Source organism: Suncus etruscus, chromosome 15 (genome assembly GCF_024139225.1).
Source record: "Suncus etruscus isolate mSunEtr1 chromosome 15, mSunEtr1.pri.cur, whole genome shotgun sequence".
Taxonomy (NCBI): Eukaryota; Metazoa; Chordata; class Mammalia; order Eulipotyphla; family Soricidae; genus Suncus; species Suncus etruscus.
The window spans coordinates 35,045,951-35,059,201 of record NC_064862.1 but is presented as its reverse complement, the minus strand read 5'-3'; the positions used below and the strand labels follow the sequence as shown (position 1 = coordinate 35,059,201).

General features: G+C 43.7%; 1 protein-coding gene across 1 annotated transcript in view; it reads left to right on the top strand.

Annotated features, from left to right (window-relative positions):
- Nucleotides 1-8,645: 8,645 nt before the first annotated feature.
- PISD (phosphatidylserine decarboxylase) overlaps nt 8,646-13,251 on the top strand; it is a 356,590-nt gene continuing 351,984 nt past the window's right edge. The window contains exons 1-2 of the mRNA XM_049789000.1: nt 8,646-8,747; nt 10,937-11,112. Of these exons, the coding sequence (XP_049644957.1) occupies nt 8,717-8,747; nt 10,937-11,112 (207 nt within the window). The 5' untranslated portion in view covers nt 8,646-8,716. The remainder of the gene's footprint in view (nt 8,748-10,936; nt 11,113-13,251) is intronic.

The following is a 13,251-nucleotide window of genomic DNA, read 5'->3' as shown; positions in this document are numbered from 1 at the left end:
GGTTACTCCTGGCTATCTGCTCAGAAATAGCTCCTGGCAGGCACGGGATTCGAACCAACCATCTTAGGTCCTGGGTCAGCTGCTTGCAAGGCAAATGCCGCTGTGCTATCTCTCCGACCCCAAATGAGATATTTTTATGAGATATTCTGTTCATTGTTGTAAGGGTAAACTCCAGAGTTTTAGTGACTTGCCATAGTAAAAGTTGATTTCTTGTTCATAGATGGCCCAGTGGATACCTCTGATCAACAGGGCAGGAGGCACAACATCCTGCCATTTTTGTTTTGTTTTGTTTTTGTTTTTGGGCCACACCTGACGGTGCTCAGGGGTTACTCCTGGCTGTCTGCTCAGAAATAGCTCCTGGCAGGCACGGGGGACCATATGGGACACCAGGATTCGAACCAACCACCTTTGGTCCTGGATCGGCTGCTTGCAAGGCAAACGCCGCTGTGCTATCTCTCCGGGCCCACATCCTGCCATTTTTATATTTACATTTAGCTGGGTGTAAGGGAAGACACCAAGAGGGTGGGGCCTGGGAAATTCTAGATTTGGTTGCAGCTCATTTCCTTGAACTGAGTAAGTAGCATGGAATCCTGGGTCTCCAGGAAGAAATAAAGTTGGTAAACATATGATTAGTCTACAACTCAGATGAACAACTCTGGGTTAGGGAGCAAAATGAAGGGGTGTTAGGGAAGGTGAGGAATTTTTGTTTTGAAGAAACTTGGTTTGAAAGGATTTTGGACTGCCAACTGGAAATACAGATCTGAAGGAACATTAAAGGAATGAATCATCAGTATGGTGCTATTTAAAGTTTGAGACTGGATGGACATCTTTTGTTTTTTTATTTCTTTTTTTTTTTTTTTTTGGTTTTTTTTTTGGGTCCACCCGGCAGTGCTCAGGGGTTATTCCTGGCTCCATGCTCAGAAATTGCTCCTGGCAAGCACAGGGGACCATATGGGACGCCGGGATTTGAACCGATGACCTTCTGCATGAAAGGCAAATGCCTTACCTCCATGCTATCTCTCCGGCCCCTGGAAGAGAGTTTTAGACAGAGTATCCAGTTCTGGAGCAGCTATTCAGGTTCAAGGTAAGGAAGCAAAGGAAAATATAGAAAGGAGTTTGAGGAGTAGAGAGGCAGGAGGAAGAGCAGCATCCCAGAAGCAAGGTGAGGAATGAGTTTGAAAAAGGGATCACTGGGACTGGAGAGATAGCAAGAGGTAGGGCATTTGCCTTGCATGCAGAAGGACAGTGGTTCAAATCCAGGCATCCCATATGGTCCCCTGCGCCTGCCAGGAGCGATTTCTGAGCATAGAGCCAGGAGTAACCCCTGAGCGCTGCCAGGTGTAACCGAAAAACCAAACGAAACAAAAAGAAAGGGATCACTTGTGGTGAATGTTCCCCAGAGTCAGAGAACATTAGCCTAGCACCTCGGTGTTGGCTACATATAGTTTGTTGATGATTTTGACAAGAGGTGAGCTGGTGGAAAGAAAAAGCTTTAGTTAAGTGGGATTGGTAGAGGGGTGGAAGAGATAGTACAGTGGGTAGGGCTCTTGCCTTGCTGAGCTGAATTGAGTCCCTGGCACCCCAAGTCCATGCCTCCATCCATCCCCATCCCCTCCAGGAATGATCTTTGAACACTGAGCCAGAAGTCAACCTCACGGCTGTTAAGTGTGGCCCAAAAACAAAACAAAAGAAAAAACATAAAATGAGATTAATAAAATCTCATTAGTAGTGATATTAGTGAACAGTGTGCTTTTTATTTGTTTTTGGAGAGCTATACCTGGATCTACACTCAGGGGCCACATTTGAAGGTGCCATGGGACTGGGTCTCAAACCGTTGTCATAGCTGCAGCTACATATTAGCAAAACAGGAAAGCAGAAAAGAAGATAATGGTGGACATGTTTATGTAAGATTGAACAATTTACCTTAATTATACTAGAGAGGAAAAATAATACATCAGTACAAAACCATGTGGTGGGAGGGTGGCATTTGTGGTACAATTGTTCTAGGATGAGGCTAGCTAGCACACACACAGCTCATGTTTTCAGGCAGAGGTGCTGAGGGGGAACTCCCATGGACAGAACCAACCACTTTGGTGCTAGGTATCCTATTTAGTGGATAAGTAATTATCTCAGATTTGTAACTTACTTCGCACTTCCTCCAAAACCCTTCCTCACAGCCTTATTTACCAGTCTGTAAACATTCTCATAGTTGACAGATAGTTAACACAATACTGCAGTGATTGGCTCCAACAATGTTCCCTTCAGTCATTGTTGGCACTTGCTGTTCTGTTTGTAAAGCCAGGTTTTAGGCTTTTAGCTTTGGTATTGGGAGTGTACTGGGATAAAACACACCCTTCTTTGTTAATGGTCTGACTCTTGGTGGAGATTAAGAAAAAGTTGGGGCTCATACATTTATCCATACAGATCTCTTTCACCCAAGGGTGGATCAGATTTCTCATTTGTCATATTTTGAACCATTCTTTATATGAAACCGTGTTTATTTTTAAGTTTCTACTAATTTTTTTTGTTTTTGTTTGTTTCTTTTGGGACACACCTGGCAGTGCTTGAGTTACTCCTGACAGTCACGGGTGATGCAGGGGATGAGTCCAGGTTGGCCAAATGCAAGACAAACCCCTCCCCCCCACTGTGCTATCACTCTAACCCCAAAACATATGTTAAATTTTTAAAATTTAATTTAATTTTTGGAATCTTTTTCTCGGTTAAACTCTGACATCCTGTGGAGTTCATTGCTTACTGTGACTTTCCAAGGATACTTGTTGCAGCGCTCAGATTGCTGTATGTGGTGCTGGGGATCAAATCCAGGTCTGTGGTATATAAGGCAAGTGCCCTACCTACTATCCTATTACATCTGTTTCCAGTGATTAAGGACTTTAAAGGAAGAAAATGCTCACTGAAAATGGTGGTTCTTTAGATTTTTAGGGTAGTATTTAGGGATCATTTTATCCAAATTGAAAACAAAACATTTTTTTTTTTTTAAAGATTTTTTTTTTTTTTTTTTTTTTGGTTTTTGGGTCACACCTGGCAGTGCTCAGGGGTTATTCCTGGCTCCAGGCTCAGAAATTGCTCCTGGCAGGCACAGGGGACCATATGGGGCGCCGGGATTCGAACCGATGACCTCCTGCATGAAAGGCAAACGCCTTACCTCCATGCTATCTCTCCGGCCCAGAAAACAAAACATTTGATTAAGAGGATGTTCCAGTTAATGAAAGGTCATCAACGGTTTACTTTTTTAGCAGAGGAATGTATGGCCACTGTATGTATGGCCTGGATGAAGAGGAGGTAAAGAAGAGAAAAAATAATATTGAAATAATTCTTTTATGTCAGAGAGATTGCTCATATTTGTATGCAGGAAATTTGCCCTGGGTTTGATCCCTTGCACCAAAGGGTCCCCTAAACGTTATTCGGAGCAAACCTGAATTGCTGCACCAAGACTAGCTCCCAAAATTCCTAGGGGTGACCCCAACCCCACCACAAAATAAAAGAGTAAAAGAAGTATTTTCTCGGAGCTCAAAGCTATAAAAAAAAAAAGTAGTCATTTCTCCTCACTCAATGCTTGTTTTTTTTTTTTTGGTTTTTGGGCCACACCTGGCGATGCTCAGGGGTTACTCCTGGCTGTCTGCTCAGAAATAGCTCCTGGCAGGCACGGGGGACCATATGGGACACCGGGATTCGAACCAACCACCTTTGGTCCTGGATCGGCTGCTTGCAAGGCAAACGCCGCTGTGCTATCTCTCCGGGCCCTCACTCAATGCTTGAATACTATTTGCTCTGTTAAATGTGTAGAAAGTAGCAACTGATGATTCAAAGTGGACTTGAAAGTTCTAAAAAAAAAAATTGAGCCTTCTGGACTTAGAATAGTCTAGCCTGCCTTGTGTTTTTTTTACCCAGGATAAATATTTAAATAAAATTTTAATACCTTGGGGCCGGGTGGTGGCGCTAGAGGTAAGGTGCCTGTCTTGCCTGCGCTAGCCTTGGACGGACCGTGGTTCGATTCCCCAGCGTCCCATATGGTCCCCCAAGCCAGGAGCAACTTCTGAGCACATAGCCAGGAGTAACCCCTGAGCGTTACTGGGTGTGGCCTAAAAACCAAAAAAAAAAAGTTTAATACCTTAATTGATTTTTTTTTAATAAATAAGGTTTCAGGTTTTTTTGTTGTTGTTGGTTTTTGTTTTTGATGTTTGGGCCACGCCCAGTGGTGCTCAGGGGTTACTCCTGGCTCTGCACTCAGAAATTTCTCCTGTCAATACTTGGGAGATCATAATGGGATGCTCGGGATCAAACCAGGGTCAGCCAGTGTCCCAGGCAAACACCTTCCCTTATGCTATCTCTCAGACCCCAGTGTTCTTTTTCTTTCTTAGTTTCTTTTTTTTTTTTTTGGCCACACCCTGCAGCGCTCCTGGTCACTCCTGGCTTTCTCCTGGTAGGCCTGGGGGACCATATGGGATACGGGGATTCGAACCACCATTGGTCCTGGGACAGCCGCTTATGAGGCAAATGCCCTACCACTGTGCTATCTCTCCAGCCCCAAGATCCCAGAGTTCTTTGTTTAGATGGTGGCACTAAATTATATGGATTTGTGGAAGAATGTTGGCTTTTCTGCTTATTCTATATACATTAGTCCAACATGGACATTTTCTTAGATAACTGAACTACAGTAGTCAAAACCAGGAAATGAACACTGATGCAGATAGGTTTACTATCTATTGACTATTCCAAATTTGTTGATTATGTACCTATTTTTAATTAAGTTTAAGGAAGGTATTTAATGGTTCATTTTGTTTGATTATAGCCTCCTTCACTGTGAACACACTGCCAAGAACTGTTTCCTCCAGTCCTTCAGGAAACTGCCTCTCAGAACCTTCTTCACAAGTAAGTAGCAGTTTGAGGTGGTGGTGCCTGCTCTTGCTCTGCCTCAGTAAGTTACATTCTAGTATTCTGGGTTGTTGTGAGGATGGAATAAAATAGTACCTACAGTAGACTGTAGAATAACTCGTAGGTGAGGAGCTTGGCTTGCACATTGCTTACCCCAGTTTGATCCTCTGTACCTCATATGGTCCCGAATACACTTGGGTATGCCTCCAAAGCAGGACAATAATAGTACCTGTAGAGTGCTTAGAGTGCTAGCATAAAGTTATTACTGAAGTCTGGCCTGTTAATGCCTCATCCTTTTTACTGACTAAATAGTGCTCCATAATAGGACCATACCATTTGGAATATGTAAAGTATTCTTGTTTTTGTTTACTATTGTAGTTATAGAATCTCTGTCCATATTCAGGATCAATTTGTATGGGTGAAATCATCAATCAAAGAGTTTGTGGATTTTTTAACTTAGTACTAGGTCAAATTAGTCTTCCAAGAAGGTTGTCCCAGTCTTTATTATATGAGCTGAAAGTACTAGTGAGCAGCACATCAGCTCCCTCCATTCTCATCCATGTGATTGGCTGTAAACATTGCATTGTCCCTGGGGGTCAGAGCAGTAGTATAGTGGGTAGGGTTCTTGTGTTACACATGGCCAGCCCAGGTTGGATCCCTGGCACCCCGTATGGTCCCATGAGTACCACCAAGTGTGGTCCAAAAACCTAAAATATTTAAAAAAATAAATTAAGTGGTGCCAGAGCGATAGCAAAGCGGTAGAGATTTGCCTTGCACGCAGCTGACCCAGGAAAGACCTGGATGCCCGGCACCTCATATGGTTTCCCATGCCAGGAGCGATTTCTGAGCTCATAGTCAAGAGTAACCCCTGAGCATCACCAGTTGTGGCCCAAAAACTGAAACAAAAACAAAAAATTAAGTGTCCTTTTGTCCTGTCTTGGTCAGGTAGATCATTATCCTTTTTTATTTATTTTGATTTTGGAATCACATCTGGCTTTGCTCCGTTGTAACTATTGGTAGTGCTTAGGGGGACCATATGTGGTACCAGTGATTTAACTGGGGTCATCTGCACGTAAGACAAGTGCCTTAACCGCCATGCTGTGTCTCTGACTTCTAGAAGTAGATTATTTAGTAAGTAGTAAAGGTGAAGTTGGATAGTACAGAGGGTAGGACATTTGCATTGCATGCAGACAACCCAGGTTTGATCCTTGACATCCCAAATGGTCCTCGAAGCACTGCCAGGGTCCTCCAAGCACTCCTAGTGCAGAGCCAGGAGTAACTCCCTGTGAATCACTGGATGTGGCCCAAAGACACCCTCCCCCTCATAGAAACACCAAAATAATCCCAAAAAGTAATAAAGTTTACCTAGAAAAACAAGATTAATGCTGCTCATAATTGGTTGCTCAAATAAAAAAAACAGTAACGGCCGGAGAGATAGCATGGAGGTAGGGCATTTGCCTTGCCTGCAGAAGGACAGTGGTTCGAATCCCGACATACCATATGGTCCCCGGAGCCTGCCAGGATTGATTTCTGAGCGTAGAGCCAGGAGTAAAAACCCTGAGCACTGCCGAGTGTGACCCAAAAAAATAAGATAAGATATAAAATAGTAATCAAGAAAGCCTGGTGGAGGAGTCATGGTGGAGCAGGAGGGTTGTTGTCCTTCCATAGGAAGTCAGGTTGTCAAGGGGTGTACTTTGGTTTTGCATAGACCACTGAGAATTCAGCTTTTCTGTTTTGACAAACATCTAGGCCAGGAGAGAGAAAGAGGGAGAGAGATGGGTTGAGATCAGGGTAAAGTCAGATTGAGGGCCAGGTAAAAGGAACAGATATAGGATGTAAGACAGAAGAATACAACTGAAGGTAGTCAAAGAAAGGTCTGTCCAAATCAGGGAGAAAAGCCAAAGTCAGGGATAGAAACAGTTAGATCCACTTGCTCCTTCAACCGTCAACCAACTCTTCACACCCAGTCAGCCAGCCAATCACAATGAGGGTCTTACTTAAAGGTGCAGACCCCTTTTATGGCTGTCTGGTGTTAGACTATAAGACTAGAGTTCTGTGCTTAGAAATCACTGCTGGTGGGCTCAGGGACTATATGGGATGCTGGGGATCAAACTTGGGCTTGTGCAAGACCAACACCCTAACTGCTGTACTCTTGCTCTGGCCGACAATTCAGCTTTTTCAGATATTATTTTGTTAGTAACTTTGACTTTATTCATATGTTTTAAAAGCTATGCTTTTAAGAATTCAGTGTGTGGGGCCGGGAGAGAGAGCACAGCGGTGTTTGCCTTGCAAGCAGCGATCCAGGACCTAAGGTGGTTGGTTCGAATCCCAGTGTCCCATATGGTCCCCCGTGCCTGCCAGGAGCTATTTCTGAGCAGACAGCCAGGAGTAACCCCTGAGCAACGCCGGATGTGGCCCCAAAACAAAAAAACAAACAAAGAATTCAGTGTGTGGGTGGGTATGTGTGGGGGAGGGGACGGTTACTTCTGGCTCTGCATTCAGGAGTTGATCCTGATGTTGCTCGGGGAACCAGAAGGTGCTGGGAGATTGAATTCAGGTCTGTTGCTTGCAAAGCAAGTACCCTACCTGTTATGTACTATTACTCTGGCTCCAGTTAAGTGATTTTTAATCACTGATTTTTATTTATTTTATTTTGTTTTGTTTTGTTTTGGACCACATCCGTTTGATGCTCAGGGGTTACTCCTGGCTAAGCTCTCAGAAATTGCCCCTGGATTGGGGGGACCATATAGGACACCAGGGGATCGAGCTGCAGTCCTTCCTTGGCTAGCGCTTGCAAGGCAGACACCTTACCTCTAGCGCCACCTCGCCGGCCCCTGGTTTTTGAGAGAGGCTGAGTTTGCATACACAGTAGAGCTGAGTTTACTGCTAGCTCTGCACTCATGAATCACTACTGACAGGTTTAGGATTGAATCTGGTCAGCCTTGTGCAAAGCAGGTGCCTTCTCCATTGTGTTTCTCTCCAGCTTCATCACTGATTTTTCTTTTTTTGGGGGGGGTTTGGGTTTTGGGCCACACCCTGTGATGTTCAGGCTTTACTCCTGGCTATGAGCTCAGAAATCGCTCCCTTGATTTTTAGTACATTCTTTCCTTTCTCCCCTCTCTTCACCCACTAATAATTATATTTAAATTTCCACCCCCCATTTCTCCATATGCCCAGCCACTGGCAACCACCAATTGTATATACTTGATGTTTCTATAGATTTTTCTGCACTGAATACTTCGTATAAGTGGAATCATACACTATGTGCTTTTTTGTAGCTGGCTTCTTTTATATAATGTTTTCAACATTTAAATTTTTTTTTTGTTTTTTTTGTTTTTTGGGTCACACCCGGCGGTGCTCAGGGGTTACTCCTGGCTGTCTGCTCAGAAATAGCTCCTGGCAGGCACGGGGGACCATATGGGACACCAGGATTCGAACGTTGGTCCTGGATCGGCTGCTTGCAAGGCAAACGCCACTGTGCTATCTCTCCGGACCCCAGCCCCAACATTTAATGTTGTAGTGTATGTTAATATTTTATTCTTTTAGCATTTTGTGTATGGATAACTCACATTTTTTTCTTTAGTGAATGAACATTAAATTATTTCTACCCTTTTTTGTCTGTAATGAGTAGTGCTAATGTTGTATATTCATTTATAAGTTTTGTGTATTACAGTGTTTTTACTTCCATGCCCAAGAGCAGAATTGCTGGGCCAATTTCATGCTGAGTGTTTTGAAAAAGCAGCAAACAGTTTCAAATTGGCTGCTCTGTTTTTCAATTCCACCAGAAGAATATGAGGTGTCAGATTTGTTCATATCCTTGCCAATGCTTGTCTATTTTCATTATCACAGTTCTAGTGAATGTGAAATAGTATCTCTATAGTGGTTTTTTGCTTGTTTGTTTTTGTTTTTTTTTTTTTGGTTTTTGGGTCACACCCGGCAGTGCTCAGGGGTTTTTCCTGGCTCCGTGCTCAGAAATTGCTCCTGGCATGCACGGGGGACCATATGGGACGCCGGGATTCGAACTGATGACCTTCTGCATGAAAGGTAAATGCCTTACCTCCATGCTATCTCTCCGGCCCCTTGTTTTGTCTTTTAAGGCCACACAGTGCTGCTCAGGGGTTGCTATTTCTGGTTCCACATTCAGAAATCAACTCCTGGCGGGTTTGGGGGACTATTGCATTCAAGGCATTATCCTACCCATTGTGCTATCATTCTGGCCCCATGTCTACAGTTTTGACTTCCTGTTTTTCTGTTTTATTGTTTGTAGGTGTATTTTTGTTTGTTCAACTTCTGTGTGTGTGTTTGGGCCACACTTAGGAGCATTCAGGGGTTACTCTTGACTCTGAGCTCAGAAATCACTCCTGGTAGTCTCAAAACCATAATGTATGCCGAGGATCAAACCCAGATTGCTCTGAACCCTGATTTCCCATTTTTCTAATGATGCAGTGTTAGTTTTTGCTGTAACTGTACCTGAGGTGAACAGGTTATTTTCTCAAACTTTCAGAGGGGATCATCATGGTATCATACTGCTTCCTTCTGAGGACCATGTGGGAGAATCTATTTCCTGCCTTTAATGGTTCTGGGTTATTTGTCAATCTTAGGCTTCCTTGAGTTGTTAGAGCAGTACTCTCATCTCTGCCTTTATTTTTCACATCACGTTATCCCTGTTTTCATATGTAACTAGATAACTAGATGGTCCCCTTCCCCCCCCCCCTTTTGTTTTTTTAGATCACACCAGGTCACGCTCAGGGGTTATTCCTGGCTATGCTTTCAGAAATATGCTCTGGCTTGGGGGACCATATGGGACGCCCAGGTATCGAACCAAGGTTCGTTCTAGGTTAGAGCGTGCAAGGCAAACACCTTACTACTTGCACCACTGCTCCAGCCACAGATGGTCCCTTTTTTATAAGGAAACTAGTCATTCTGGGATAAGGTACCATGACCTTATTTTATTCTATTTTTAATTTTTTATTAGATTTTGGGCCACACTGGCAGTGCTCAGGAATTAACCCAGGCCTACAGCAGAGCTCAGCCTGTCAAACTGTCACTGGCCCCTTGAGTTTTACTATAGCTGAGTCACAAGAATCAGTGAACTTTTGAGAATATTACTATCCAGTCAAGATTGTAAAACTAAGATTAGGCCTGGGTAAAAGTGGCTTGGTGGTGAGCTAGAGAACTCTTTTATAGTAGGAAGCTTGCCACTTGGGTGGCAGGGAGAGAGGAATATGCCAGTGAAGGGTATAATATGACCTTGATGGAGGGCCGTGGTCACTCTGAGGGGACAGAACGCTGAAAGGATGTTATTAAGTGCCTATCTTAGAGACAGGCTGAGGGAGCAGAGGAAATCGGGGACATTGGTGGAGGGGTGAACTGGAAAAGGGATTGGTATATGACTATATGACTGAAACTTAGTCATAAATAACTTCAAATTTTGAAATACAAGATGATTTAATTAACTCCCTCTCCCCCCCCCAAAAAAAAAAAGTGGTTTGGTACTTAGTACCTGCCCCTTAGTCTTTGATTTTGTTTTTGTTTTTGTGTCACACCCAGTAGTGCTCAGGGATTACTCCTGGCTCTACGTTCAGAAATCGCTCCTGGCAGGCTCTGGAGACCATATGGGATGCCTCGATTTGAACCTCTGTCCTTCTGCATGCAAGGCAAATGCTTTACCTTCATGCTATCTCTCCGGCCCCTAGTCTTTGACTTATAAGTGGCCAACTTTTAGCCTTTATTAATGTCTTGACTTTGTTGTGATTCAGTATTTGCATCTTAAATTCTGTTGCCAGAGGTGGTGATTAAGGTATAGTTTCAGAAGATCATCTGTATGATCCCGAGTTATTGCAGAATTTGGAGACAGAAGGATTGCAGTGGTGATTCTAAGTGGCTCATGCCTATAATATCTCTGCAGAGGCATCTTAGTGGCAGTGACTTTTTTGTGACCTTCCAGTTGTTTCTATACTTGGATACTTATGCTATATCCAAAGTTTTCCTTATTTTTTCTCTTAGACTCAAAGTTTTCCTTATTTTTTTCATTTTGTTACAGATGCCAGAAAAGTCCACACTGCTCCATCTCGATCCTTATCTTTGCTGCGCCCCCTGCGCATTCTGTTTGTGACCGGTGGTGGGTATGCAGGCTACCGGCAGTATGAGAAGTACAGGGAACAGGAGCTGGAGAAGATGGGATTGGAGATTCCACCCAGAATCGCTGGTCACTGGGAGGTAGGAATAAGGTGGCACCAACCTGAATTCTCTAGTACAACTGTTTGCAAAGATTCAAAATGTATTCTGGCAGCTCATGTCTCCAGTGGCTTTTTGACCTCTTACCAAGTGGCATGTTCAGTCAGTGCCATATTGTTTGTCCCCAGAGCTGCCATGGGCTGGCTATTTCTTCCAGTTGGCTCCTCAGAGTTTCTGATTTGATCTTCGGGCAGACATGCTGGTCATTTGTGCCCTTCTCAGTCCATAGAGGAGCTGAGGTGTGTGGACTTTGTGATGTGGTTTAGTTCTCACCAGGAACCAGACTGAAGTAATTGTCCCACTACTACTTCTATCCTTTCTCCCCAGCTCTCTCCCCAATGTATCCGTGATAGGAACAAGACTCTATTGTCTTGTCTTGCCACTTGCATGATACCTCGTGAGCAGTATGACTTCACTATGTGCTTCCGTCACCTGGGACGATTCCTATCAGTGGTCGTTAAATCTGGAAATTGAATGTAAAAGTGCCTGTTTAGAAGTTGCCTTCTTTCCAGTCATTGTAACAAATGAAAAATTGAAATATCAGTAGACTCCAATAGCCTGCGCAAAAGAGGGGGTCAAAGTAGAGACTTCATGGTACTTGGAATGATACGTGTGTTTGGGGGCCCATTGGGCTGTGTGGATTGTACCCGAGTCAACTATGTGCAAAGCAAGTGCCCTGCTCGTTGTAGTATTGCTCTGCATCTCCCCATCCCCCAGTTTTAGTTTGTTTTGTTTTTTGTGTGTTTTTTTTGTTTTTGTTTTTATTTTTTTTTTTTTGCCATTCCCAGCGGTGCTCAAGATTTACTCTTGGGTCTGTGCTCAGAAATTGCTCCTGGCAAGCTCAGAAGACCATATGGGTTACTGGGGATCAAACCCGGATTTGTCGGGCCTGGAGAGAGAGCACAGCGGTGTTTGCCTTGCAAGCAGCCGATCCAGAACCTAAGGTGGTTGGTTCGAATCCCGGTGTCCCATATGGTCCCCTGTGCCTGCCAGGAGCTATTTCTGAGCAGACAGCCAGGAGTAACCCCTGACCACCGCGGGTGTGGCCCAAAAACCAAAAAAAAAACAAAAAAACAAAAAAAAAAACCCGGATTTGTCCTGGCTCAGCAGCATGCAAGGCAAACGACCTACCGCTATGCTATCACTCCGGGGCCCCAGTTTTAGCTCTGATTTGTCCTCTTCTTTTTTTGTTTTGAAGTCACACCTGGTGGTGTTCGGGTGCTCAGATGCTTCCTGACTCTTTGTTTAGGGGTTACTTTTGTCTTGCTAGGGAACTAAATTAGATGTTGGTAATTGAATTCAGGTTGACTGCATGCAAGCGCCCTATCTACTGTGCTATCACTACTCTGGCTGGATTTGTACTGTTTTCCAACAGTTCTCCAAAATGTTTGTCACTTGTGAAAGAAAGATAGCTGTGTCAGCTGGCCACATGGATCCATCCATCTTAGGTGTGTTACCTAAGATCTTGAGATTCATGTGCTGACCCTTTGGCCTGTGCCTATTCTAGGGCTTTATAATAACCTACCTTAGACCAAGAAAAAACTTTTCTGTTTTCTGGTCATAGATTGCAAAATCTTTTTACGTAGTCTGTGACTAATTACTTTGAAAGAATGCAGTTCTGTGCTTATTCTTCATGGTATGATTTGTTTCTTTGTTATAAACATATCCATCCTAACTAGTAAACTATTTGTCACACTGATCATGGAACTGCTTCGAGTCAAACTAGCTTCTCTCTGACCCCAGGCATTTGTCAAGCTGACTAATCCTGTGCTGAGTTTCCAAAGATTCAGGAAATTTCTCATTTCAAAAGTATTTCTGCAGAATCCAAATTTGAAAGAAATGTGCTGTTCCAAAGTCATGAGACAAAATGTCAGTAGCTTCTTTAACATTCATCGTTAGTATAAGTGGGATTATGTATATAAATAACTGAAAGGTGGTGATTGTAGAGTATGAGAGTGGTTAACCCTTAAGGGTTTTATTTGTTTGGTTTTTGTTTTTTGGGCCACACCCTGTGACACTCAGGGGTTACTTCTGGATAGGTGCTCAGAAATCGCTCCTGGCTTGGGGGACCATATGGGATGCCCGGAGATCGAACCACTGTCCGTCCTGTCAGCCATGTGT